Source organism: Piliocolobus tephrosceles, chromosome X (genome assembly GCF_002776525.5).
Source record: "Piliocolobus tephrosceles isolate RC106 chromosome X, ASM277652v3, whole genome shotgun sequence".
NCBI classification, from domain to species: Eukaryota; Metazoa; Chordata; class Mammalia; order Primates; family Cercopithecidae; genus Piliocolobus; species Piliocolobus tephrosceles.
The window spans coordinates 84,911,631-84,938,481 of record NC_045455.1 but is presented as its reverse complement, the minus strand read 5'-3'; the positions used below and the strand labels follow the sequence as shown (position 1 = coordinate 84,938,481).

Below are 26,851 nucleotides of genomic sequence, written 5' to 3'. Positions count from 1 at the left end.
TTTAGAAATGACACCATAAGATGAACTTTATTTTAAAGCTCATAAAAGTGTTCACAATCAGTTACAACAGGATCGACATTTCTTCCATTCCACACTTTCACATGACAATATACTGTATAGTGAGAGATAAAATTTAAAGTTTTTGTTCTGCATGCTACTAACACATTTGACTAGCTTTTGTTTTACTCATTGAATCTTTAATATCAAAGCAAAAAGTCATTTTCTATTGGACAGAAATGGTTTTAGAAAGCCCTTATGAAGTCAGACTTAGTCTTGTTTATAAACATCCACACCCACACACATGCTGAATGGAGAGCAAAATGCAAGAAAACTACCTTGGCAGGAACAAATGCTTAAAGATTTTAATCACAGCCCTCTTGAACAAGCAGTAGTTTTTTTCTCCAAAAGACAAAAGTCAGTTTCATCCTCAGTGATGCAAATGGTGAGACTGCACAGAAAGCTTAGTATGAATTCACAATTCCACAGGAATCTGAAAGTTACCAAGGCAATTTTCCCTTTTAGGATCATAAAGACTACAGACTTAAGCTTTTTGTCTTTTTCCATATAATACACAAAATTTCTAAACATCCTTAAAAAAGAAAATATAAATAGTTTCAGTATGTTATGTAGAGTCACATACTATGGCAAAAATAGTTTATTAATTGAAGGAATGAGCCAATTTAATGTCATCTAGTCCAAGTCCATATTAACAGAATTTTTCTCATTAGGGTAACATTCACCATTCTGATGTGGAGGTTCAGCACCAAAATTGTTTTTGTCTTCTAAATCTTCTTCCTTTTTATCAATATTTGGGCCATTTGGAGTTCTTTCCAGCTTGGGTGATTCAATTTTTGGTTTCGGTTGTGTTACAACGGGTTCACATGTGTTGTTCAATTCCTATAAGAAAATAGTTATCAGATTAACTCAGATCCATCCAGTTCATTTTCAACTGCTTCTCCACATACCTGACCCATTATTTTTCTAACAACTCCAATTATACATCAAATAATTACATTTTCTCATTACACTTGCCCCAAACCACAGTTTACAGTCTGACCAAAAGAGAGTATTGATATTCTTCCATGATGTGTTAGGACTATGTACTTACATATATTACTTCCTTCAATCCTCACAACAGTGTTAAAAGACAGAAATTATAATCCCCACTTCATGGAAGACAATGGTTCAAAGAGGTTAAGTAACTTCAAGATCAGGAAAACTAGTGAGGAAAGAGCTAGAATTCAAGTTTATAGCTTGAAACTGACAGTGCTTAAAAGGGTCACTTTTCCTTGACCTTCACTGTGTTTGAACATTATTCCGGAAGAACACTTTTCCCAGTTTCCTTCCAGCCTCACACACAAGACCTAGAATTTCCTAAGGCCTTTTTCCTTATTTTGTTCCCCTATAGCACTTAACATCTCTGATGGATGACACAGACTTGTTTTCCGTTGGTCTCCTTCCCATTACAAGATGAGTTCCATAGGGTCAGAGACTACGCTTTGCACACTTAATTGTTTAATCCTGAGAACAAGGACTGGCACATGACGGGCTCAACAAATACACTTGTTGAAATGAATGAATAAATAGAGGAGTGGAAAATTTAACAAACTTATGAGGTCTTCTGTATTTTGTGACAGAATAATAAACTAAGAAAAGCTGGTCTCAGTCAGGATGAGGTAAAAGATTTATAGGAAAAATGGCTATGTTGAAGGTTCAAATGACTGCAACTCGAGTCCATAAGCGAACCCAGCAGTGAACATGAGACAGTAACACTCACCTTGATTTTTATTTTAATTTCCTGGGCACGTACAACTGGATCCTGATCAAGACTCTTTTTAGCCTGAGCATTCATGACATTATTCATCCATTCCATCACTTCATTGACAGACTTCTCAACTTTTTTCATTTCAGACTCATCGATATGGTTGTATTTCTCATCCTGAACAGAAATAACATGGTCATTCTGTAGAAATCATTGAACAATAACATTTCATTTGACCCAACTTTCCAGGAAGTTCAAATCTACCTCTAACCTCAAATACCAAAATTTCAAAGTTAAGACTATTCACGATGATTCCAGCTTAAATGTTAGCTTATTAAAATCTAGGTTAACTTCCTCCCTATGTACAAAAAGACTGACTCACCTTATTTCTGAAGTCAGCTGCTATCTTGGCATAGTGCTGCAGCCTCTGTCCTAGTTCTTCAAACATTTTTGGCCGTTCTTCAGCTTCCTGAAACCGAACTTTAACAGGAGTGCCAATTTTCTACAATAAAATGCAAGAAATTAATAGTTATCATAATTTTATTTTAAAGTCTCTAGTTTAAAACACAAGTACCACCTTCCAGGGGGAGAAAACGACCTACCATTAATTCTTCCAACTTGTCAACATATGCTTGTTTAGCTTGGTCCTCCCCTTCTTCATACAGCCAGTCTTCAGTTTCTGTGAGGAGTCTCAAAAAATTTTGATGATCCTTAACACAAAATATGACAATATTAGTGGCACTCATACTTCAGAATTTTTCATGACAAAACAAAGGGGCCTTCTCAGAGGTATTCTCACACTAGGTAGCTAATCGCATCTAGGAAGGCACTCTGATTTGGCTTCTCTGCCTTGTTACATAAAGACATCGAAAATGGCTCTCATTGACTTAAAATATTTATCTTAGAAGCCCAATCTGTACAATGAAATGTGGTTTATTGAAGAGCAATTGTCTTCTTACTTCCCAAAAAAACCCGGGTCTTAGTAATTTTTTGTTGACTTACACAACCGTCAAATACTGAAGGGGAAGCTATACAAGTTGCCAATCACTGAACACACGAAAAAATCATTCCTAACCGGTTCATGTACGGTATGAACTTCTACTCTAGCCCTGGGAGGTCCTGCCTGGTTCAGTCATCTTGACTTCCGAGTCCCCACCATAAGAAATTCAGAGAATGTCAGGACACAGCTAAAACTGAAGTATGTTACAAGGTAGCCCAGAGACCTTAGAACTATTAATAAAACAGACTCCAAATTTCACTTTAAATGACACTTAACTACATTCTAGATTTTTATCCAGTTTCTTTTTTCTAAGTCCTATCTTTCATAGTTGTGCTTCTGGGATTTTCTCAGACCCATACCAACTGGGAGTCAAGAAAAGGCATAAGGGGAATAACGGGGCTTAGTAAGCTCTCGGAATGACACGTTATGAGATGAAACAATGACAGGAAAGCTACCAAGGCAGCAGTGTCACTGCATTTGAGGTCTTTAAAAGCAAAGATTTTTCTCGTATTTATCCTAGACCCTACGACAGTAATGCCACGGACTCTACATAAATATTTGATAGGGCCTCTCTTCTAGATGGTAACAATGAAGAGTTTTAGCGGTAGGCTAGTACAAAATAAAACTGCTCATCACCAATAAGCCTCTATCTCCATTACTTTTGTTTTCTGTTTCCAAAAAGTTCAAGTTATCTGAGTAAAGGCTTAAGCCTCAACTATCAATTCTGATATTAAACACTTTATATGAGACTACCTGAACAAAAACAGAGCTCTAAGACATACCTGCTCACATATAAATTTTTCATATGGTCCACACAGCTTGTCTCGGAACTCATACACATATTCCTCAACTGCATTTTTAGCATCGTTCCTTTCTTTTTCCAATTTATCTTGCATTATCATCTTACCCTGTCAGGAAACAGGAAAGGTTAATTCCGGTCTTCTAGTTAACTCAAACTAAATTTTAAATGTGTAGACTCTGGGGTTTTAAAAAACATGATACAAAACAAATTTTAGTGTTAACACAGTTCCAATTCATACCTCGTCAAACTCTTCCTACAAACCCAAAAGACATTTTTTTAACATTGTAACAGATTACACAGACTTCATATTTAATGCTAAAAACAAACAAACAAACAAACAAACAAAAAACCAAGCTACTGCTTAAATGTAATTTTGTTCTCTTGTTTATAAATGGTTGTCCATCTTCGGATTAATACTGGCCAATGTATAACAGCCACACCACTTTGCCCCATTTTTAAATCAAAGATAAATCCATGGACTATAGTTTATTGTTAAATAAACTCCTAAATACAATGTTCCCACCTCAGTATGGAAAAACCAAATCTCAATTATTTCACGTATTATTCTAGAATTTCAGACTACTAAAAACCACAATGTATTTTAATAGAAATACTTAGTGTGCCATGAAATTCCAACTGTACTGTGCTCTGTTATGATTTACTGCCATCCAATTTTTTCACAAGAACTCAGCCAATCATGTTATATCAAGCATAAAATTATCTATGGCATAGATCTCTCTAATATGAATACAAAAAAAAAAATTCAACAAACTTGTTAAAAAAAATTAAACTGCAAAATTCATTAGTTTTGGCTTCATCCTATCCCTAAAACTATATAAAACTTGGGATAAGAAAGAATTATGGCCATTTATCTACTAGAAATATAGTTAACAGGGCCAAGAAACTAAACATATTTCAAAATAAAAATACTTAATTGAAGTACTTACCTCTGTCTCAATATACATGTTAAGAAGGTCTTTCCCTAACTGCCAGACCAAGTTGGCTTCAATAGGCAGCTCGACATTCACCACCTTTATTTTGGGTTTTTTAGCTTCTGGAGGCTGGTCAACTTTTTTTTCATTTGCCTTAGGAAGGGGAATAAAAGAAAGGAAAAAATTTTAAACAACCCACTTAGAAAAACACGAAAAAGATCTCCTCATACTTACTGATGACTTGGGCAAAAATAAAATCTCTAAAAATCATGAAGTTGGAAGGGTCTACAGAATCACCTAATTCCCACTATTTTAAATTAGGGCTGCTATTAAATATGCCATACCTTCCTTTGGGAATTCACCGGGATATTTTTCTCTTCTCGTACTGAACAATCTCTCCTGCTAAAGCTTTTCTTCACAAGTCTTTATTTTCTAACCCCTTTAAATATTCTTGTAAATCCCATGAGTCAAAAAGTGAAAAGTACTAAATTATTCTTATCTTTATAGATTCTAGAACCTGTCACCTTAGGATAAGCTTCGACCAATGCAAAACAGGTTAGGATCATCTTAATTCCTACAATATTATAGGCCCTATATGCCAGTATGCCTGCTTCAATTACAACTAGCACTACGCTGATGAGTGCCTTTTAAAATTTCCTTATTGAACTTGGAGTAATATATATATATCTATCTCTACTCCATACACATACACACACACACACACACATTATTCTTACTATCCACCTTTGAATTGTATCATTTCTCACAGCAACTTTGCAAGGTAAAAAGAGATAACAGTCTTAAAGTAGCAAATGGACTGATGTGACACACGCCAATCATTTATGTAGTTTTTTCAAAATATGTAAATACAGGGCTAAAGAAGTAAGTATCTCCTGTGGCCTTCAATCTTCCAAGCCTTTGCTATGCATTTCCATTTCTGCAGGTTCCTACTAATACAAATGACAAAGAACACGACTCAGCAGACTCAGTTCTATGACAGATCAGATGACAACCACAGTGTGTAAACATGTATCCTGTAGGTAGGATGGTAAAATGGGAAGAGACTAGCCCATGAGGCACAATAATCATAGCCACAGATAATTTTGAGGAGTTATAATGGATTAAAAATCTTAGGCACTTTATCGAAGAAAGTGGGTCTAGAAAGTTCAATGACTTGCCTAAAATTAAAGAGACAGAACTAGATCCCATGTTTCAGAGACTGATCTCATTGTTCCTTAGAAATCACCTACCAAGTGCTATAAGCTGTATCACTATGGATGAACTAGGCAATCAGCCTGCAGTCCTCCACACGTCCTTTTCCTTCTAATGCACACCACCCTTCAATATATTATGCATGCTCTGAGGGCATGAGCCACAGGAAAGAAACATGAATCCAATCAAACACACACCCAGGAAGACAAGAGCAACAGATGTTGGGAAACAAATGGATAACAGTACATGTATGGAAGTTAAATCAAGACAAGACAACCTGATAGTAATCAATTAAACCAACTACTGACAAAACCAGCATCACAAAATGGCATTTCAACACGGAATGGATGAGGAACCCTCTCCAAAGGGGTAATAATGCTCCAAAAGGCTTCAGACTAGTGGTCACACCTACAACTAAGGAGCATGAGATCCTACCCAATGTCATGCTCTAGACAGGTACTAAGACTCTCAGCAAGAGCTGATGTGTATGCTCATCCCAAGTCAAGGGGTGTGCTGTTGAAACTAAGCAGCTATTTTTCCAAATAACCACCATCATCATACAACTGAACAGCAGAAAACAGACAGCAGCTTTCAGAAATCACAGTCAGGACCCGTAGCTCACACTGGAGGCCCCAGGATCAATGAGGGGACGGAAAAATTAAAGACTGGAAACTTTTACATAGTATAAAAACCTATCCTGACCCAATGAAAGATTCTGTAATTTGCCTGAGGGTAAAAAACTCTACCCTCAGAATGTAAGAGAAGCCAAACAACCAAGAGCAGGCTAATTATTTACACGTAACTTGTACAGAAAATAAAGTTCTACAAAACACACGGTGATTCACAGTTAACAACAGAAATTTTTCAATATCCATCTGACCATGACTCTTAAAGGTCTGATTACAAGCTGTCATTTTCCAAGGGACACAACACCACTATTTAAGTTAGCTTCCAATACCTACTGTGGAAGCAGGACAAAAAAATAATTACCTTGAAGTGCAATCTGGTTACTACCAGACCACCGTAATTAATTTACTTAAATTTGACCGATGGCTTGAGAGGAGAAAGAAGTTTACTAGACTCCTATAGCCCATGTATTTATCAACTGATTAGTTCAAGTGAAAACTAATCATGTAGCCCTGGGAAATATCAAGTTCTGCCTTTGGTATTAGAAGATACCTCTGCTCTTTGAAAGACAACAAACAGTATACATTGGTCTCTTGTTACTTCGAGTGGCAGTTAATCAAGAGAAGCTTTTAGGTTTAAAGCAGGATATTCAATTCCCTTAATTGAACTTAAATACCTCTAACTAGTTTTAGTTGAAAAATACATAGAAAATCAACAGAAAAAAAATCCTACACAGAATGAAATTATTTGGTGCTTGCTCTTGAAACTGCAATTTAATGATATCATTAATGATTACATGTTGCAACATTGTCTAATGGAATGAACTGGAAGAGTCACTCACTTTGTCAGCATCTGGGATTTTGTTTTCTTCTGAGGTAAGTTCAGGTGAAGGGGGAGACTGTGAGGTTTGTTGAGCATCAGTTTGTACCTGGGGCTGTGTTCCAGCTTCACTGTTGTCTTGCTGGACATTTTTCTGAAATGAAAGCCCAGGCACAAAGGATGTAGAAAGCAGGTGTACTTGTATAAATTTCTAAAGTTATAGGGCACCAAAGACAGTACACTCAATTTCTGAAATCTTAACAGGTGGGGAGAAAAGGTACTGGATAAAAACAAAATGAACACAAAGTACTTGAAAACTTCTGTAGATATTCTAAACCTGTAAAAAATTCTTTGAATGACAGCAGTTAATATGGTTAAATAACACAAGTAAGCATTTAATTGATGTGGTAAGAATCAAGAACTCTCCCTTAGGAAGCTCATCTAAGCTTGCACAGATATTAATTCTCTAAGGCACTGGAAATAGATTACTCCAGGCCTCTTTCCTAGAAACAAGCTTCCAAACCTATTTTACCAGCAGCCATCGTGGATCTCAACATATCTCCATTTTCAATATACTAAACAGTTACATAAAATGGGCAATTATCAGTTATTTCGGAATTCATCACTTCAGTTTATAGATACCCAAGACTCACTGTGTCCCCAACTTTTGTGATCCAGCTATAACCAGTAAAGAATAAACGCTACATATTAACAATCCTAATTAAAAATTTGGTAAAGAAAAAGAAGAATGAACCCTAAGAGTTTCCTAATTTTCTTTTTTAGTAGCCCTCAATCCCTAATAAATTAGTGCTTGCTTGATCTTTACCCATCTTTGGAAGAGGGAGGAAATATTCTAGGTTAACTACTTTCTGCCCACACTGAACTCTCTCATATTTTTCTTCTCTTAGCTTCAAGATTCTAAGATAGACACTGAAGTAATTAGAAACGAGGCATTCCTGATATCCAAAAGGTACTAAAGAGACTGAGAAAGTATATGGCACTCATCATTTAACCAACTACTGTACATTAGAATTTTTCTAGATGAGAATAAAACTAAGGTTCAGAATGTTTATGTTCCTTAGATGTTCTAGAAAGGTAACACAGTGATCACTAGAAACACACTTTCTCACCTCTTTACTAAAACACCACACTGCCTCCCTCTTAAGCTATTTCTAATTTATTTCCTAGAAACAAACTGTAATTACTGTAATACTTTAGCTTCCTAAAATTCTTCCGTTGACCACACAGAACTAATGCTAATGATAACAACTCATGCTAATGATAACAACTCTTACTACATGCTACAGACACTTCTCGTCCTTCCTCCCACAATACAGAAAACCATGTAAAAACAAAAACAAGTTCTAAAATATCAAAGCCAATTTTGTCATACAATTTTAGAAACTTTAATATTTGGTAGCTATTTCAAACAGTTTTTGTAGCAGTCTGTTTTTCAGTTTCTTAAACCTCAGTCAACATTCGACTTCTCAACGTGTGGTCTACATCTTCAAAAAACCAAAAAAATCCCAACTCAATGAAACATCACCTACTCTGTCATATACTAGTTACTTCAAATTAAGTTACACAGAATTGAGTCACAATTCACCAAATTTCAAGCTGTATATTACCACTAACTGGCAAGTGCTATTATCATTACCTAAAATTCTGATCAAAATTATTTATGAAGGAAAACATTCATTTTAACCCTTCTCTACTCACTTCTCCTATAGCTTAGAACTAAGTCAACTCTACTCAAACACAAGGGTTTATCCACAAACTTACATCAGCGTCTGTGTTTTCTGCTGGTCTCTGATTCAGACACTCCATGTCAGCTTCAGAAGACATTTCATTCTCCTCAGTTGGGACTTTCTCCACCATAGATGCCGTAGAGATGGTGAAAATGCCATGGGTGTTGACACGCACTTTGACTTTTACCTTAGATTTTTCTCCATCTTTCTGTGCAGAAACATTCTGAACTACAAAGCGGCCTAGAACAACAACAACAACAATCACAGAATCACAATTTTAGAATTAAGTCTAAATCTGTAGAGGAGGCCAATCCCAGCACTTTGGGAGGCTGTGGTGGGTCACTTGAGCCCAAGAGTTTGAGACCAGCCTGGGCAAGATAGTGAGATCCGTGTCTACTGAAAAAAAAAAAAGAAAAAAGTACAAATAAAAAAATAAATAATAAATTAGCCGAGCTCAGTGGCATGCACCTGTAGTCCCAGCTACTCAGGAGTCTGAGGCAGGAGGACACCTTGAGCCCAGGACTTCAAGGTGGCATTGAGCTGTGATCACATCACTGCACTTCAGCCTGGTGACAAAGTGAGAACCTGTCTCTTAATAAATCATTAAAAATCTATCTGTGTAAAGGAGACAGATAAGAAAAATACAAAACCTAAAAAAAAACACCTGCGAACTACTGTTTTAAAATTTTCTACTCAGTCTTTACCAAATTGAAGTCCTCTAATATATAATTATGACTTCTTAAAATGTATATACTTGAGATTAATCTTAGTATGCCATAAAAGCTTTCAAAGATAAGGGCACCCTTATAACTATTTTATTTAACACTAGGCAAACACTGAGTGTAAGACACTGATAACAAGCAGTTCTTGCCTCCTCCTACCCTACTTCTCCAGATGGGTAAGCACAAACTAGACATGAAAATCTGTTTGAAAGCATAAAGAAAATGATAGCAAGCACATGCTGAATTTTAATCCTATAACCTTTTAAAGAATATCATTCTTTTGGTTAAATAATCAAAACATTTAGCTGTTTAAAATAAGGGAGGTGAGCCAAAATCTGTATGAAAGTCTGAAATTATTATGTATAATACAATGGGGTTCCAGAACATTACTAATGGTTAAAAGTGTAGACTATTTTATTTTTTTGAGACGGAGTCTCGCTCTGTTGCCCAGGCTGGAGTGCAGTGGCCGGATCTCAGCTCACTGCAAGCTCCGCCTCCCGGGTTTACGCCATTCTCCTACCTCAGCCTCCCGAGCAGCTGGGACTACAGGCGCCCGCCACCTTGCCCGGCTAGTTTTTTGTATTTTTTAGTAGAGACGGGGTTGCACCCTATTAGCCAGGATGGTCTCGATCTCCTGACCTAGTGATCCGCCCGTCTCGGCCTCCCAAAGTAAAAGTGTAGACTTTAATCCAGACTATCTGGGCTTGAAACCTGGCTGTGTGACCTGTTACAAAAGTTACCTAACTTTTCTATGCTTCTGAGGATTGAGTATAGTGAGCACTTACTACAGAAGCAAGTGCTAGGTTTAAGTTATAGCTACAAATAAGTACTTTTACTCTAGAGACCACTGAGTCAAAAATAAGTACTCTGAAACTATTATGTGCGAAGCTCTAAATGAGATTTAACTGCCTAGTGTTTAAAGTGCTGTCTATATAAACACACAGAGCTACAGATTTAATTACAATGTCACCGAAAGATGAAAGGATACACCTTAATTGTCAAATCAGTAGTTGAGGAAATATTTCCGAAAAGATCCATCTATCTAAAGAAACAGCATTTATTCTGGAAAGTGGGATGTAAGATGGCTCAAAATGTGCGACGTTTTCAGTTTCAATCAAACATGAAAAATTAGATGCCATGCCAAAAAGCTGGGATTTTATCTTCCACACAGTAATTAATGCACAGATTCCAATTTATCAAAATCTTACAAGTCTACATGCAATGATTTCTTTTCCTAACAATAAATTCATGAAAACTGTTTTAAAAACAATACACCACAACTCTGGGTCAGAACATTTTAGCCTTTAAAGTAGTAAGAAAGAAAACACAATTGATCAGGTTCGACTCCTTCAAACAGTTTATTTATGAAAAGGTGTGAGGCAAGGGTGTGTCCTGAAAAGACCTAGCAATATTGGCAAATTTCACCCATGGTCTGGGAAAGAGACTTACTATGGGTAAAAGTAGATGGATGGTGTCAAGTGTCCCCCCAAAATATGTACCCAAAAAAACTTATCTTTAGAAAAGATAACACAAAGATACACTTGAGAAGTGGATTCACAGTGGTCGCTAACTCAGGTTTTAAATTAGAAGTAACAGACTACAAATAACACTTAGCCTAGAGAAAAACTTAGTATTAAAAGCAGGGATAATCCTTTACATACAGACTGTATCATCAGAATAGTGAAAATACTAAAGCGTTCATATACACACACACACACACACACACACACACATACATACATATATACTTTCAAGTAACGGCAAAACTCCAAGTAACAGCAGAACTACCAAGTCATTCTATCTTTAGACCAGATGACTCAATAAAATGAAGTTATTTCTCCACCACCATTATTCTAAACGGAAAATGTCTTCACACAGAATTATGTTCCCCTCAACATCGCTAAGAATAAGAAAACTTTCAAAGTTTGTACAATGAATGAGAAGCTAAGTCTTTAACTAAAAGAGTAAAATATACACAGTGAACTGAACTGCTTACCTATTTTTGCTTCTGGATATGGAACTCCTTGGGGATCAGAATAGAAAGCTTCTAGCTCAAAAGGCCCCCTTCTCAGGAAGGTGAGAACTTTGGAGAAAGGAGCAGCATGGTTTCGACTAAACACTTCATGAACACTGGAGAGAAAAGAAAAAGGCATTGAGCAGATGAAGTACTTAAATATGCTTACTGTGCTATACAAACAGAAAAGAGACTTTCTAAAATCTTTATCAGTTCTATCTCATCATTTACAATACCAAAATGAGAGAAAGATTTTGGTAGATTTGGTTGTTGGAATATTCCAGGTAAATTAATGACTCCCCACTAGAGAAGTCATCTGTTAATTTTTCTTCTTTACATTAGAGTATCTGAATGCTATTTTCTGCTACATACCCTTCAGTATCTTCTGAATCGTGGTTCCAGACCAGAGATATTGGAAAAGGAACTGCATCTGTGACGGAAAATTCTCTAACTTTAAAGGCCGGAGAAAGGATTGCACACTTAAAAAAAAATAAAATAAAATTATCATGAGCACATGAACACTTCCCAGTCATCTTTTAATATAAAACTGAATTCTAATGGATGGACAGGGTTTTTTTTTTTTTTTTTTTTTAAAACTCACATTCCAAAATCATTTCCAGTGTATTTCATCTAAACAAAGAATTTATTTTACCATCTAAATACTATGCCAATTACTAGGTACAAAGACAAATAATGTATCTTAAGATAATGACAGTTCATCAACAACAGGTTTCATGGGGATTAGGAAAACAGACTGGTCTTTCTAGAAATGCCTTGCTGACAGCAATTTCAAGATCACTTTTGAGTATGTACACATACATACATGGACAGTTCTGTCTACACTGCTTTCCAAATGTCTGAGAAACCCCCCAAAGGGCCATAATGTTCCTATTTTCAAATAATTTTGTAAATGAAGAAAGCAATGGTAAATTCACATTTGGGAAAGGCAACACCCAACAGATAGGCAGACAATTCCCGATTTGGACAGGACATATAAAAATAGCTAAATAGATGATTAAGCTGAATAGACCAAAAAAGATCATCATTTAGTATAAGATCCTTCAAAAGAGAGGCCAAAATTAGCTCTACTTCTGAAGAAAATATAAACTTCCAATACTTGAAGGAATCAGAGTTAATTAAAGGAGGCATATTCCATTATGAAGAAAAAAGCAAAAACAAAAACCCCATAGAACAGGATGGATAATATAACGGATTATCATTAATAATTAGTATCTACATATTCTTCCTTTTATAAGTATACAAAGGCAGTCAGTCTAAATACCTTTGTTTACAGAATCCTGTTTTATATTTTAAAAACTGCCAACTAGCTTAAAACTCAAATATGTTAACTTGAAACTTTATTTAAAACTATTTAGATCTTTTTTGACTGTAATATCCTAAATATAAACTAATATTTTCTTTTATACCAAATAACTTCTAGATTTGGTGTTTTTCACCAAACTGACTTCATGCTTCTGGGCTGCCTTTTTATCTGATAGGCGGATTAAAACTCAATTTGGGGATAAGAGAAGGTTATCTATTTTCTAACACCATTTGTTAATACTCCTAACACCCTGAAAACTTGCCCCAAATCAATTCCTTATTATATCCGATTAGCATTCTAATTCCCTGTGTGCTTTGTAAGTAACAACTGCCACCACCACACAGTTTATTAGTGTTTCAGCTGTGTTTTCTGTGATATCCTCAGAATCATACCTGTTTTTGATTCTCAGCTTGAGAAACACCAGCTTGGTAGTTCTTTTAATTGAAATTTACTGGATCTTTTAGATTCGAGTGGCCTTTTCTCCCTACAGTTTTACGGGTTTGTTTAAAATGTCCTTCTGCTACCTAGACACAGGTCTCTGTTTATTATCCTACCATGACAAACACTGGAAACTGTTTAAGGACTGTACACCAAGCAAAAGCAGAGTTGAGAAAATACCTGTAATGCACATCCTCTGGCTACTGCTTCATCTGCATTGAGTGTTGTGCTAATATCTTTTCCAAAGAATTTGGCAATTCTTTCTTTCACAGCTGGAATTCGTGTAGCACCTCCAACTATCTCAACTGCACTCACATCTTCTACTTTGAGATGAGTTTGTTCCATCAATGAATAAAGGGGTACTTCTATCTTTTGCAGAAGTTCAGCACAGAGTTCTTCAAATTGTGACCTTAGCAAATAAAAACTTGTTTTTAGAAAGGTTAAGACCAATATCCTGTTCTACTTTTGATAACCCAATGAATTTCATTATTTTCCCCCTCAGACACCCTGGATCCCACATGGGCCAAGTTTAGCTGTACTGTAGTTTATCGCCCTTTTGTCTTTGATAAATATACCAAACAGGTGCAGAAAGATAATGAGGAAGACAATCAGTTCTCCTGTTATTACTCAAATAAATCATTTTATATTGCTTATGACTGCCATTTTACTTCTAAAATTTTTCCCCTGGAGACAGAGTCTTGCTGAGTGCAGTGGCACAATCATAGCTCACTGAAGCCTCAAACTCCTGGGCTCAAGGGATCCTCCCACCTCAGCCTCCTGAAAAGTTGTGACCACAGGCATGTACCAACAGGTCCAGCCCTTCTAAATGTTTTGATCTGATTCTCATTACTTTCAATGGTTATTTCCAGTCCCTGCACAGTATCTCTGTGAAACCAGTATTCAATTACTGGCCCAGAAATACTAAAAAGTGAAAATACCAAGAAGACTTGAGGGTAGTACTTAGACCCACGAGAGTACTTAACAAAGGTATTTTTAAAAGCTCTCTTCACAGAAGGGCCCCTAGAGCTAGTGGTGATAAAAACAACAGCATCTCCAGCCACAGGCATGTAACACACAATTCTGAAATGTAGGCCAAGACTCAACGACACCCACTAGAACTGACACCTGGGCTAGTTTCAGAAAAAGTTCCATCTAATTAATCTGTAGAATTCAAGACACACCTGTTCATCTTTCCGGAAACATCTTTGTCATTCATAAAGCATTCGATATTCAGTGGAAGGTCTGTGCTGTTAGAGCTCATTAGCTTTTTCAGTTTTTCACACTCCTGATACAGACGAAGGAGTGCTCGTATTTTGGATTTTGCATCCAACTTATACTTAGTTTTAAATTCTGCACAAAAATATTCCACTAACTTTTCATCGAAGTTCTTTCCTCCTAAGAAAGGATCAAAAGCTGTTCCCAGTACCTAATTTGGTTGAAACAACAAATAGTCTGGTTATTTTCAATCACATTTGTAACTAGTATCTTAAATATTACTACTCAAACAATTAAAGACTAAGAGACTCAAGACTATATTTAAATTATAACATGAAATCCAAATCAGTCAGGAATAAATCTCTAAGATATTTTTGCCTTTAAATGACTACATAGAAAATAACTGCAAAAGCCTCTTCTTTCCGAAACAAGAACACTTAAGAGTATGCTAAGACAATTACATCATCTTTATGGAGATCAACCTTAGCAACCGTTTCTTGTTAACATCTTTACCTAAAATAAAACTCTTCATTACCAAGAAGAAAAAGCCTAGTAAAGAGGCTCAGTAGCTTAAAGTCACAACACTTAATGTGTTTTGGACACTGAGTTCCAACGTATGACTTTACCTTCAATTTTCCCTTGTTGAAAGCACAGGCAGACACTTGAAAAGCTGAATGTCCCATATCAACAAAAACCACTATCCGAGGTTTCTCATCCAGGCTTGGGAGATCCTGCTTATAAATTCCATAATTCAAAGCAACTAAAAACAATAAGTATGTTTCAGTTCCTCGGTTCACATTTTCTTAGGAATCTCACTGTTACATAAAATTACACATGCAGGAAGCCTGACTATTAACTTGAAACAATTAAAGGTGAACACATTACATTCCTTTTATACCTGACTTCACACCAATTTTCTTGGAATTAATTATTACTCTCTTTCTGATTTCAGAACAATGCTCTATCGCTTTGCAATATATGGAGATGTGCTAGACAAAACATATATGGCGTGAATACAGTGAAACATAACCACGTGTCACACACAGTATCAGACTCATTATGCAATACTTACATTTCAACCACAACCTGCTAGGACACTGCTTATCCAAAAAAATTAAGAATTTAATATACAACTACAGCAACTGCAGTGCCTACCAATTTTCTTTTAGATCCGAGGTAAACAGCTGATCAACCCTAAAGTCTGTTTTTCTTCTGAACTTTAAACTGTATTTCTAAACAGGTACACCTAAGAACCTATTTTTACTAATATTTAACAGTTTTCCAAAAACCTAACAAATATGTGAGTAAAATTTTTCAGCATAAAAACTGACTTTTTTCCTTAAGTGATTTTTTGTTCATCTGTAACCATAATAAACTAATGAAAGCTCAAGGAAGAGATGCTGTGATCACCACTGTATATCCACAATACCTAGCGTAACACATTCAGATAGTACAGGCTTAAAGCAATATTTGGTAAGTGATCACCTATCTACAGTTCAGTAAATTTTTTTTTTACACTAAACCAGTTACTTGTAAGCCGAGGTAGTTTTAAAGCCCAGAATTTTAAAATTGTGGGAAAACTTGTTTCCTAACTATAAATGTATTGTAAGGAAACAAAGTTAAATTCAATCTACATTTTCAAAGGAAGAAAAAACATGAAAGAATTATCTAATGAAAGCAGATTCGCAAGTTTATTGATAAAGTACCAATTTCTCATTAACCATAAGCATTGTAAGAGGTAGATTTTTTTCAAATCTGACTTGATTTTTTAATAGGCTGTGTTTATGTACCTATACGAAAGTAATAACACTGAACATCCATAATTCTGATAGTATATTCACTTCTACACGACAAGTGCTTTTTCCTTACCAGCTGTCATGTCATTCATAAGTCTTAAACAGTTTAGGCCAACAATCTGTGCAGCATCTAATACAGATCGCCTCTCAGCATCTGTAAAGAAGGAGGGGACCTACAAACAAACAAACAAACAATTCTGAATTATCTAGAACACAAAATATACTTAGAAATTCCTCACAAACCACTTGTAAATTCACAACAGTCCAGCAAGTAGGTGTCTCACCAAGTCACAAAACAGAAATAGGGTTTTAGTTTCCTGCAGGCTCCTTAACCTTCAGAAACAGTAACTACTTTTGAAAAGACTGTCCCAAAATTACAAGATCAAAATAGTCTTTATTATAACCAAGTTTAAGCTGAAATAAAAATTAATCAGGAGTTTCATAAGACATATTAAAAAGTTGCATAAATCTAAGAGAAAACTTGAAATTAAAGCAGATCAAATCTGCTTCCAAACTAGTCATAAGTTTCTACTGGCATTAGGAAATTATAACACTAGGTCAACATTTAATGTTTAATACAATTAAACTATAGGCAAAAACTACAGGAACTTAAAGAGCTAATTCTAACACATGCCAGCCACCACCCTTTCAGTTCTGCTGTTCACTGAGGTACTCCTTAATTCAGTCAACATGTTAAGATTACAAAATCACTTTGTGGCAAAGCCTTTTGATTCTCCTAAGAGTAAAAACAGCTCAAGGGCTGAAGTTTCTTACAGCATTGACTTGTGCTATTCTAGTTGTAATTCTTTTTGACTGACTTCTAGTGCAGCACTTCAGGATACTACTATTCAGGAAAAAAAGTATCTAACAACACATTCATAGAATCATTTCAGTGCAAAGTACCTAAGTTTAGTATAGTGATTTTTCCAAGTTGTCCAAAATATTTGTAGACGCTTGAGAGAGAGACATGAGCAAGAGCAAAGGTAGATCTCTGCTCACCTTTCAAATCAGAACACTTCCTCCATCAGCTTCTCAGTTCACCACGGGAAAAAAATTGTGGCAAAAAAAAAAAAAAAAAAAAAAAAGGAGGGGAGAGTGGGGAGGGAGAAGGCACTGACTTATAACTTAATTCTTTAATTTGGCAGACATTAAAACAATTCCCATCTTGCAAGGACAACAGGAGAAATGTTAGCCCTTCTGCTTCATTCATTCTTAAAGGCTTCTTGCTGACTGATCTCAGTTGGCCACATTGCTCATACTATAGGGCAAAGACCATGCTGTATTTAAGTCCAAAAGCATACCCCACAACATATCAAGAAGTGACTCAAGACATCTGGGTGAGCAGAATTTACCTTTCTGGTGTCCAAAAAAACGATGACCTTTGTTCATTTCAATTACCCCTTGATAATCTAACTAGTAATTGTCCACTGAAGGTAACAGGCTTGCTAGTGCTAAAAATTTAGCTTTCGTCACTACTGGTAGGCTACATTTTAAAACTCCTAATGCACTCACTTCTCAACGAAGGGTAGAATTCTTTCACCTGTGAAAAGCTCCTGTGTTAAATGTACAAGCCTGATAGTGCAGCAACTAACTGTATCAGAATACTCCCAAATGGAACCAGTCAAAATCTGTATTTTCAAAAAGCCTCACACGAGATTTTGATTTCCAGTCAAGAACCTTTGCAGCTTCTGCCTAAAAATACCACTCAAATCTACTTTGTAATGCTCCGGAACACATGTTAATACAGTCCAGTAGAACATGATCTCTAGTAAAAGAACAGCTTTCACACATTTGATACTTAAAAGTAATACAAAGAATGCCAAATGAAATAAAACACACTGCCTTGCTGAATTATACTTACTGAAATAACACAATCTGTTACTGGTTTCTTGAGGCTGTTTTCAGCAGTTTCCTTCAGCTTAGTCAACAACATGGCTGTTATCTGCTCCACACTAAATAGATGTTCTTCACCCATGTACATCACCTATATTGAAGGGAAAAGATGTTTTAAACATTGTAGTACTTGAAGCTACATGCCAGTATTTAACTTCCAAATATTAGCACACATTCCCTTCCATAAAATCTTTATTGTTGTAGTGGTTTTGGAAAGAAGGAAGAAAAGGAGGAGAAAGGGAAGGGGAGAGAGAAGGGGGAGAGAAAGGAAAAGAGAAAAAAAAAAAAGGAAGAAAGAACTTCTACCTAAAGATGAAGGGGAGGGGAAGAAAGCTAGGGCAGATATACCGCACCCAAAGTCTTAGTCAAAACATTAAAGAAGGTAGTAAATTTCCACTCTAACTGAAGAGATGAATCACTGGGATAAATATTATTGTGTGTTGATCACAAGACAGGAATACCTCTGCAAGTTTAAAAAAAGATTCCTGGTGTTATTACACTATTGCTCTCCCCACAATTGCCACTGGGCTGTCTCAGAACAGACTTTCATTTGATACATGAACACAATGTTGACTTTTCTTCCAACACCAAATAAACCTCAATTTTATAATTGCCAAAGAGTCAGAAGAAACACAAATTAAGTTATAGCATATATACTACCATTCGAATAATTTTCAAAGACAATTTAGCATCTATCTATGATACTTTAAAAACAGCTGAATAAAAAACAAAAAGACCACCTGGTGTAATTAAGAAATTTGAGTAGTAACTCAAATAAGTTCGTCTTTTTAAGTATTAATAAGTCAGTATTTTTCTCTATGGATGGATGAAGGAGTCTCCTATCAAGGAATCTAAGGTTGCTCAATTATATTACCTTTATTCCAACTCCACCATTTTTCAATGGAACCAAATCGTAACTTAAGTTTTCCTTCTCCTTTTGAATGAAGGGGTCATTGAACGCTCGGCCATGAAATCTTTTGAAGTTAGACACCGTATTGTTTGCATGAGTGATTTGCTGCAAAAAGAGGTTTGAGATTTTAATTTTTTTTCTCTAATTTCACCACCTACCAGTACTTTCAGTAATTTTATTTAGTCACTTTACAATTCGAACCAACCCTACGAGTGCACATAAGCTGCCCTGAGGCCCATCAGTTTCACCGAATTTCCCAACTATGAACAGATTTTATTTATACTTTTTTCTTCTCCTATAGAAAATGCCAGAAGGTAAGTAAGCAGCAAGACAGAACAAGAAGCAAAATAGTGTGACTACAGACTTTAAAGCAGATTTCAAAATCTGCAAGATAAAAAGACAGTGAAACTATCACTAAAGGCTCTGAACACACAAGAATTTTATCACTTCTTTCATTCCTTTTTTCCCCCACTAAACTTGTGAAGTTTTATACCCAACGAATGAACAGATATAGTGGCGCTATAGTCAAATTATAATTTTGTTTAAAAAAGTTAATTTTTATAGCTGCACATGGCGGCACATGCCTGTAATCCCAGCTAACTGAGAGGGTGAGGCAGGAGAATCGCTTGAACCTGGGAGGCAGAAGTTGTAGTGAGTCAAGATAGCACCATTGCACTCTAGCTTGCGCAACAGGAGTGAAACTCGGTCTAAAAAAAAAAAAAAAAAAAAGTTGATTTTTATAGTCTAATAAATTGCTAAGTGGCCAGGATAAACATTCTGTGCCAGAAAATACATGGATCACTACTTTTCCTAGCAACAGCATCAAATGCTAGTTATCTACACCAAAAAGGAGACTGAAGAGTAATTCAAAAAGTTTCTAAGTAACCCAGTGTTTTCAACAGCATGCGCATATTGTGAAGACTTGAGAGCCATGGTTTTTAAAAACAAGACAATGAACTGCTATCTTACACAACTGGTGCACATGTTTGTTAAACTGCTCTAAGAGATGGTGTTTTTTTAATCCACAGTTTTGGTTAAATATTTTAGGTAAACTCTAGATTGAAAAGCCCCACTTCAGACCACATTTCATTCAAACGTACTTCATTTGAAACAAGAAATAACTCTAAGATTGAAAACTAAGAATTCTGAAAGTATTAGCTTAAAAATACCAAAACAGTCTACTATTTACTTTTTCTCTTACCTAGTTCTTTGAATAAAGGAAGAATACAGTTAGCTTGGCAGTACTAATTTTCAAACAACATAGAATTCAAGCAAGTTTAGGTCTTAAAATTCCTTATGCGTCTAAAACTGAGATGTAGTCTACTGGTCAAATGTGAGTCTCAACAGATCTTTCTCACATAACCACAAAGATGCAACAGAATTTTAGGTCTAGGCTATCAATATCCTCAAATGGGCACATTTAGAGGATTGTCACAACTGAAGTCCCACTATCCTTTTGAACACATCATTCTGAGTGTGCCTATTTCTTCTTTCTTTTTTCACCCCTTTTTGTTATATCGCTCTTCCAATGTAAAAAGGAAATAAAGTTAAATCCAATCTACATATTCAAAGGATTGGAAAACATGAAAGAATTTTCTAATGAAAGCAGATTCCAAGTTTGATAAAGTGCCAATTTCTTATTACAACATAAGCATTTTAAGAGACAGATTTTTGTTTTCAAACCTGACCTAATTTTTTAATAGGTCAGTACTAAATACATTCCGTAACATACAATACAGTACTAAGATACAGTTCAAAATGTTCTTTTCTAGCAATACTATTTTCTGTATTTAGAAAAATGTCTTCTATTTCAAAGAGCCTCTCAAAGAGCATTTCATGTATCTTTTACTGCTTTTCTCTACACCTCCAAGGGGCTTGCCTAGATCAGTGCTGTTCAACAGAATTATATGTAAGCATAAAGGGGAGCTACCTACATAACATTTTCTAGCAGCCACACTAAAAACTAGTAAGGGATTGGATTAATTTCAATTAACTTAGGGCAATATATTTTAAAAACTATCACTTCAATAAGTAGTCAATAAAAAAAATTGATGAGATACCATACTTTACTTTTCAATATGATTAAAAAGTAAAAAATCTCATGTGTATTTTATACTTCACATTTTGATTTAGACGAGCCACATTTCAAATGCTCAATACAGTACATGGCTACCATATTTTTTAAACAGCACAGGTCAGGACAAAAATTTCTCCCAGTCCTGAAAACTGGCTAGCGTATGTAGAAAGCTGAAACTGGATCCCTTCCTTACACCTGATACAAAAATCAATTCAAGATGGATTAAAGACTTAAATGTTAGACCTAAAACCATAAAAACCCTAGAAGAAAACCTAGGCAATACCATTCAGGCCATCGGCATGGGCGAGGACTTCATGACTAAACCACCAAAAGCAACGGCAACAAAAGCCAAAATTGACAAATGGGATCTAAGTAAACTAAAGAGCTCTGCACAGCAAAAGTTTAAAACCATCATCAGAGTGAACAGGCAGCCTACAGAATGGGAGAAAATGTTTGCAATCTACCCATCTGACAAAGGGCTAATATCCAGAATCCACAGAGAACTTAAACAAATTTACAAGAAAAAAATCAAACAACTCCATAAAAAGTGGGCAAAGGATATGAACAGACACTCTCAAAAGACATTTATGCAGCCAACAGACACATGAAAAAATGCTTATCATCACTGGCCATCAGAGAAATGCAAATCAAAACCACAATGAGATACCATCTCACACCAGTTAGAATGGTAATCATTAAAAAGTCAGGAAACAAAAGGTGCTGGAGAGGATGTGGACAAACAGGAATGCTTTTACACTGTTGGTGGGACTGTAAACTAGTTCAACTACCGTGGAAGACAGTGTGGCAATTCCTCAAGGATCTAGAACTAGAAATACCATTTGACCCAGCCATCCCATTACTGGACATATACCCAAAGGATTATAAATCATGCTGCTATAAAGACATGCATACTTACGTTTATTGTGGCATTATTCACAATAGCAAAGACTTGGAACCAACCCAAATGTCCATCAATGATAGACTGGATTAAGAAAATGTGGCACATCTACACCAAGGAATACTATGCAGCCATAAAAAAGGATGAGTTCATGTCCTTTGTAGGGACATGGATGAAGCTGGAAACCATCATGCTGAGCAAACTATCACAAGGACAGAAAACCAAACACCGCATGTTCTCACTCACAGGTGGGAATTGAACAATGAGAACACTTGGACACAGGGTGGGGAACATCACACACTGGGCCTGTCATGGGCTGGGGGAGGGGGGAGGGATAGCATTACGAGATATACCTAGTGTAAATGACGAGTTAGCGGGTGCAGCACACCAGCATGGCACATGTATACATATGTAACAAACCTGCACGTTGTGCACATGTACCCTAGAATTTAAAGTAAAATTAAAATAAAAAAATTTTTCCCAGTCCTACCTTAATTACTAAGTAACCTGAAAAGGCTTTTAAACACGTAACGTTCCTTCTATAAAAGGAATCTCTTAAATGAGTATCATGAGAAAATTCACACGAACTTAAAATGTCTTGTTTATAATTTCTAAAAATTAGATAAATGAAAGGCAGCAAAAAATTACTAAAAGTTAAGGTTGGCAGGCTGGGCGGTGGTTCACACCTGTAATCCCAGCACTTTGGGAGGCTGAGGCAGATGGACCATGAGCTCAGGAGTTCCAGACTAGTCTCACCATCTCCATGAAAAATACAAAAATTAGATGGGCGTGGTGACACGTGCCTGTAATCCCAGCTACTCAGGAGGCTGAGGCAGGAGAATTGCTTGAACCCGGGGGGCGGAGGTTGCAGTGGGCCAAGATAGCGCCACTGCACCCTAGCCTGGGCGACAGAGCAAGACTTCATCTCAAAAAAAAAAAAAAAAAAGTGCAGGTTGGTAGATTAGAAAGTTAAAGTCGATCTTAATAAAACAAGAGAAAGGGAACAGAAGCAAAGAGTATCATCATCTGAAGGTTCATAATGACATTTCTAAAACTCAAAAATAAGTAAGCTTAAGCACACTTTACCCTCTTCTATGTCTCCTGAGATTTTCCTTTTAAAAACTCCCCCTTAAAAAGTGATCCGAATTCTTTCAAGGAACATACCTGATTTTTGGCTGCAACTCCAATTGTTCTATTTTTTGATCCAAATGATATGACTGACCTAGAAAAAAATATATTTCAAAAATGTTAAAAAGCATAAATGTTGATATTTTAAACTGACAAGAGAAAAATTCTAATATAAATGTCCTACCCATGAGGGGGTAGGGAACAAGCACAGCACAATTTTAAGGTCTATAGCTTTCATCAGATACTCAAAAGGGGCTTCCACTTAACTGCTGCTCTGAGAATCCAACCTAGGTGGCAGTTCTACCACCCCAAAAATGTCTGCTCATGGCTCAGGAATCCTCCAGGTTCCCAGTTATTATGAACCGAACATTAACTTTGAAAATGTTTTAAATACGTAAACGGTATTATTAACTTGACCCTACACACATGACTAACAAAAAATAGGATGTGACTCTACCTTTCAGTCACCGACTCTGTACAAATCTAAATGTCATTGTCATACCGACTTTTGTTCTGATATACCAGCTGCTTCTTTAGGAATCAAAAGTTTTTATGCAAACGCAAACAAATGAACCCAAGTTACACCTCTGAAGTTTAAAGAGCACAGAGGTTCCCATCTGGCAAATTCTACCGGAGAAAGAAAAAAATGATGCACAACAAGTGCATCGCAAAACAATATAAATGTCGAGGAAAAGGAGTAACTAATCAGTTACATCAAATCTGCTTTGAAGAGATGGAAAGTGACTTGTAATCGTGAGACAACCTTCTCAGCCACCATGGAAATGCCACTGCACAGCAACCAGAGCAGAGACAAGCTCAAAAGTCTTGTGAGGAGACAGTAAGTGAATTAGGTTTTCGATTAAAGGAGTTATCTAATTCTGGATTACTAATTCAAATATAATCTAATTTTGGGTGAGTTACTCCTACCTGCTTAGGTAGGAGTAACGGTAAATGAGATGAGCAAAACGGGAAAATACTGAGGGCATTAAGTACCACCCTACAGTTTAAATTTGCTGTAATAGAAACATCCTCAAACTGTATTATCTGAGCAAGTGTTAAAAAGAACAGCATCCTAAATGCCAGAGAAGAGTCCAAGCAGGAGCTAGACAAGAAACCGTCCAAAATCAAGAGCATCATTGTAAGTCCAGAATAACTATAGACTTGCAAAATGGATCTACTCATTTTCCTACGGGAGAATCAGATTAATTGTTCGAAATAGCAATTAGTAGCTGATGCAATAGTGTCAACCATAGTTACAGTTCAACAAACATATAAAGGGCAACTCCAATATTGCCCTCGGTTCACATTTTTCAGGACCACACTTTTTGTCTTTGGTTTCACACAGTAGTCACTGTACTGCACAACTTTTTTTTCCTACTCTCCTCTGAAAAGCTTTTTCTTTTATTGGATCAACCAGAACAAAGTATAAACTGCACCTAAGCATGTAAGCCTGAAATACTCTTCTCTTTCTTACCAAACTCCAATCGAAAAACCTTAACACAACCAAAAAACAAACTTTTATCTGCAGCGGTAGACGTGCAGGTTGCTCACGTCTTCCTAACGTTACTAACATTGCCAAATATTTTTGCCTCAGATTTTCCACTCAACTTTCATAAACGTTCTCAGCACCCAAATAATTGCATTAGCCCAGTCATTCTGCCTTTGGATTCAATGTTTTCACTTTGCACTTTTCATCCTGGGCTTGGGACATTTGAAAAAAATTACTAGGTACAGTAATTGCCTTGAGATGGAAGCATTTGTTTTCATCAGTGCACATGCAGATATATTTGTATATATTCTTGTACGAAAATATCCCTTCACGAAACTTGCTTTTTAAAATGTTGCCCTTTGCCCACCCTAGGCTCCTACAGAATATTTAGTTCCGTGACGACATCCATTATCTTGTGGCGTTCTAGCCCAGAAGTATGCAATTTTTATTCTCTTTTACATAAACTGTGCAAAATTAATTTTACAAATACGGTTTACAATTCCTCATGAAAGGCAAAGAGCAAAAACGAGGACGTTTACATATTTCGACAATGATCCCGGGCATTAAGGCCAACAATGTTAGCAACGGAGAGACTGGGTAAAAAGAGGTGGGCTAATCTTTCAGAGGACTGCTTCCATGGTCGCTAACAGTTCGCCTGCTCACTGGACAAGCAGCGACACAAGCTCTGGAAGCTTCCAATTCATTTCGAGATTCACAATGCGGAAGAAAAAGCCCGGCAGCCCGGCTCCGCGGTGCGCAAAGATATGCGCGGAGGGAGGAGGACAAGCTGGAGGCGGCTCAGCCAGCTCAGAGAGGCCGGGTGGGGATATGGGGGCGGCCGCGAAAGGCGCAGGCTCCAACCTGCCAAGACAAGGGAGTGAAATCGCGGGCTTTGCCGCAGCCCGACCCCCAGGAGGTTTTGAAATCCCCCAGTAGGAAACCCGCACAAAGTGACGACCCGGTGTCTCGACTCTGGGACTCCTCTCGCCCCCGTGAATCCCTGAGACAATCCCTTCTCCAATTCGTGGTGGCAAGCCCCCCATCCCTCCTCTGGCCGGGTCGCTGGTCCCTAGTTCCACGGAGGGATGCGCCGCTGCCCAAACGCCTCCGTTTGCCGCGGTGATCGGTGTAGCCAACCAGCTTGGGGTCCCCACACTAAGGGCCCAGAACCTCCTCCCATCCACCCTCGCAGGCTCCTACTTACGGGGTGCACCGATCGCTGAACTCATTGGCGATGGTCTCGATGCCCCCGGCCCGGGCCACCGCGATGTAGCAGCTCTGCGAGCCCACATCCAACCCCACCACCGACATGGCCGGCTCGCGGTCCGCCTCCGCCTCGGGTCTAAGTCTGCGTCCTCCGGCCGCCTGCCTGCTCCTCCTGCCGCCGCTTTCTGCCCGGCCGCGTTCGGCTCCGGCCCGCGGGGTCTGGCCGCTCCTCTGACACTCCGAAGGACACACGGACAGCCGGCCTGTCAGGCGCCTCCTACTCCCGGATGACAGCGGCGGCTGGCAGACGAGAAACCCCGGGAGAAAGCCGGGCTCAGTCTCCGCGGGTCGCTCCGCACCTCCGGTTGCCTGCCTCACTCTGCCGCAGCTCGCACACCGTCGCCGGGGCTGAACTACCGACCCAAAAGGGGAGGTCCCACTTCCTCAGCCTTATGTATCGCACTGATCAGAACTTTCCAGAATCTGCGGCATTTACTCACCGGCGCCTCCACGTGCCACTTCCGCTTCCTTCTTCTCGAGCCTTCTGGAAAGATTCTACCCAATGGGCAGCCGGTCCCCCGAGAACGGCCACCGTTGCCATGGCAGCAACAGGGCCGCTCCCGTGCCATTGGCTCAAGCCTGCCTCCGCCCACTCCCGCCCTAGCCGGAGGCATTTTGCTGCCTTAATAAAACAGGCAACGAAGAATGACTCCAAAACTCGGAATAATCACAATTTGCTACTGGGAGGTGGTACCCGACCCTTAACTCTAAAGGGAAGCTGAACGGGCAGAGAGAGACCCCATTTTTGGAGAGACCCCAGACACCAGGATGGTGGGGAG

At 37.6% G+C, this 26,851-nt stretch overlaps 1 protein-coding gene across 3 annotated transcripts; it reads right to left on the bottom strand.

Moving 5' to 3' along the window:
* HSPH1 (heat shock protein family H (Hsp110) member 1) lies at positions 1-26,541 on the bottom strand. 3 transcript variants are annotated; one of them, XM_023208774.2, is made up of 19 exons: positions 26,011-26,541; positions 23,354-23,411; positions 19,179-19,319; positions 18,273-18,395; positions 16,485-16,584; positions 15,242-15,375; positions 14,582-14,826; positions 13,581-13,809; positions 12,011-12,117; positions 11,621-11,754; positions 8,937-9,142; positions 7,177-7,308; positions 4,512-4,649; positions 3,545-3,670; positions 2,365-2,472; positions 2,145-2,264; positions 1,778-1,939; positions 741-897; positions 1-490 (listed from the first exon to the last, which is right to left on the bottom strand). In XM_023208774.2, exons 1-19 carry the CDS (start codon positions 26,115-26,117, stop codon positions 462-464), a joined length of 2,556 nt encoding a protein of 851 aa, XP_023064542.1. In that variant the 5' UTR covers positions 26,118-26,541; the 3' UTR covers positions 1-461. The 3 variants fall into 3 exon arrangements, with proteins under 3 accessions (XP_023064542.1, XP_023064541.1, XP_023064543.1); XM_023208773.1 differs by having other exon boundaries at positions 1-897; XM_023208775.1 differs by lacking the exon at positions 7,177-7,308 and having other exon boundaries at positions 1-897; positions 26,011-26,540.
* Positions 26,542-26,851: the final 310 nt, after the last annotated feature.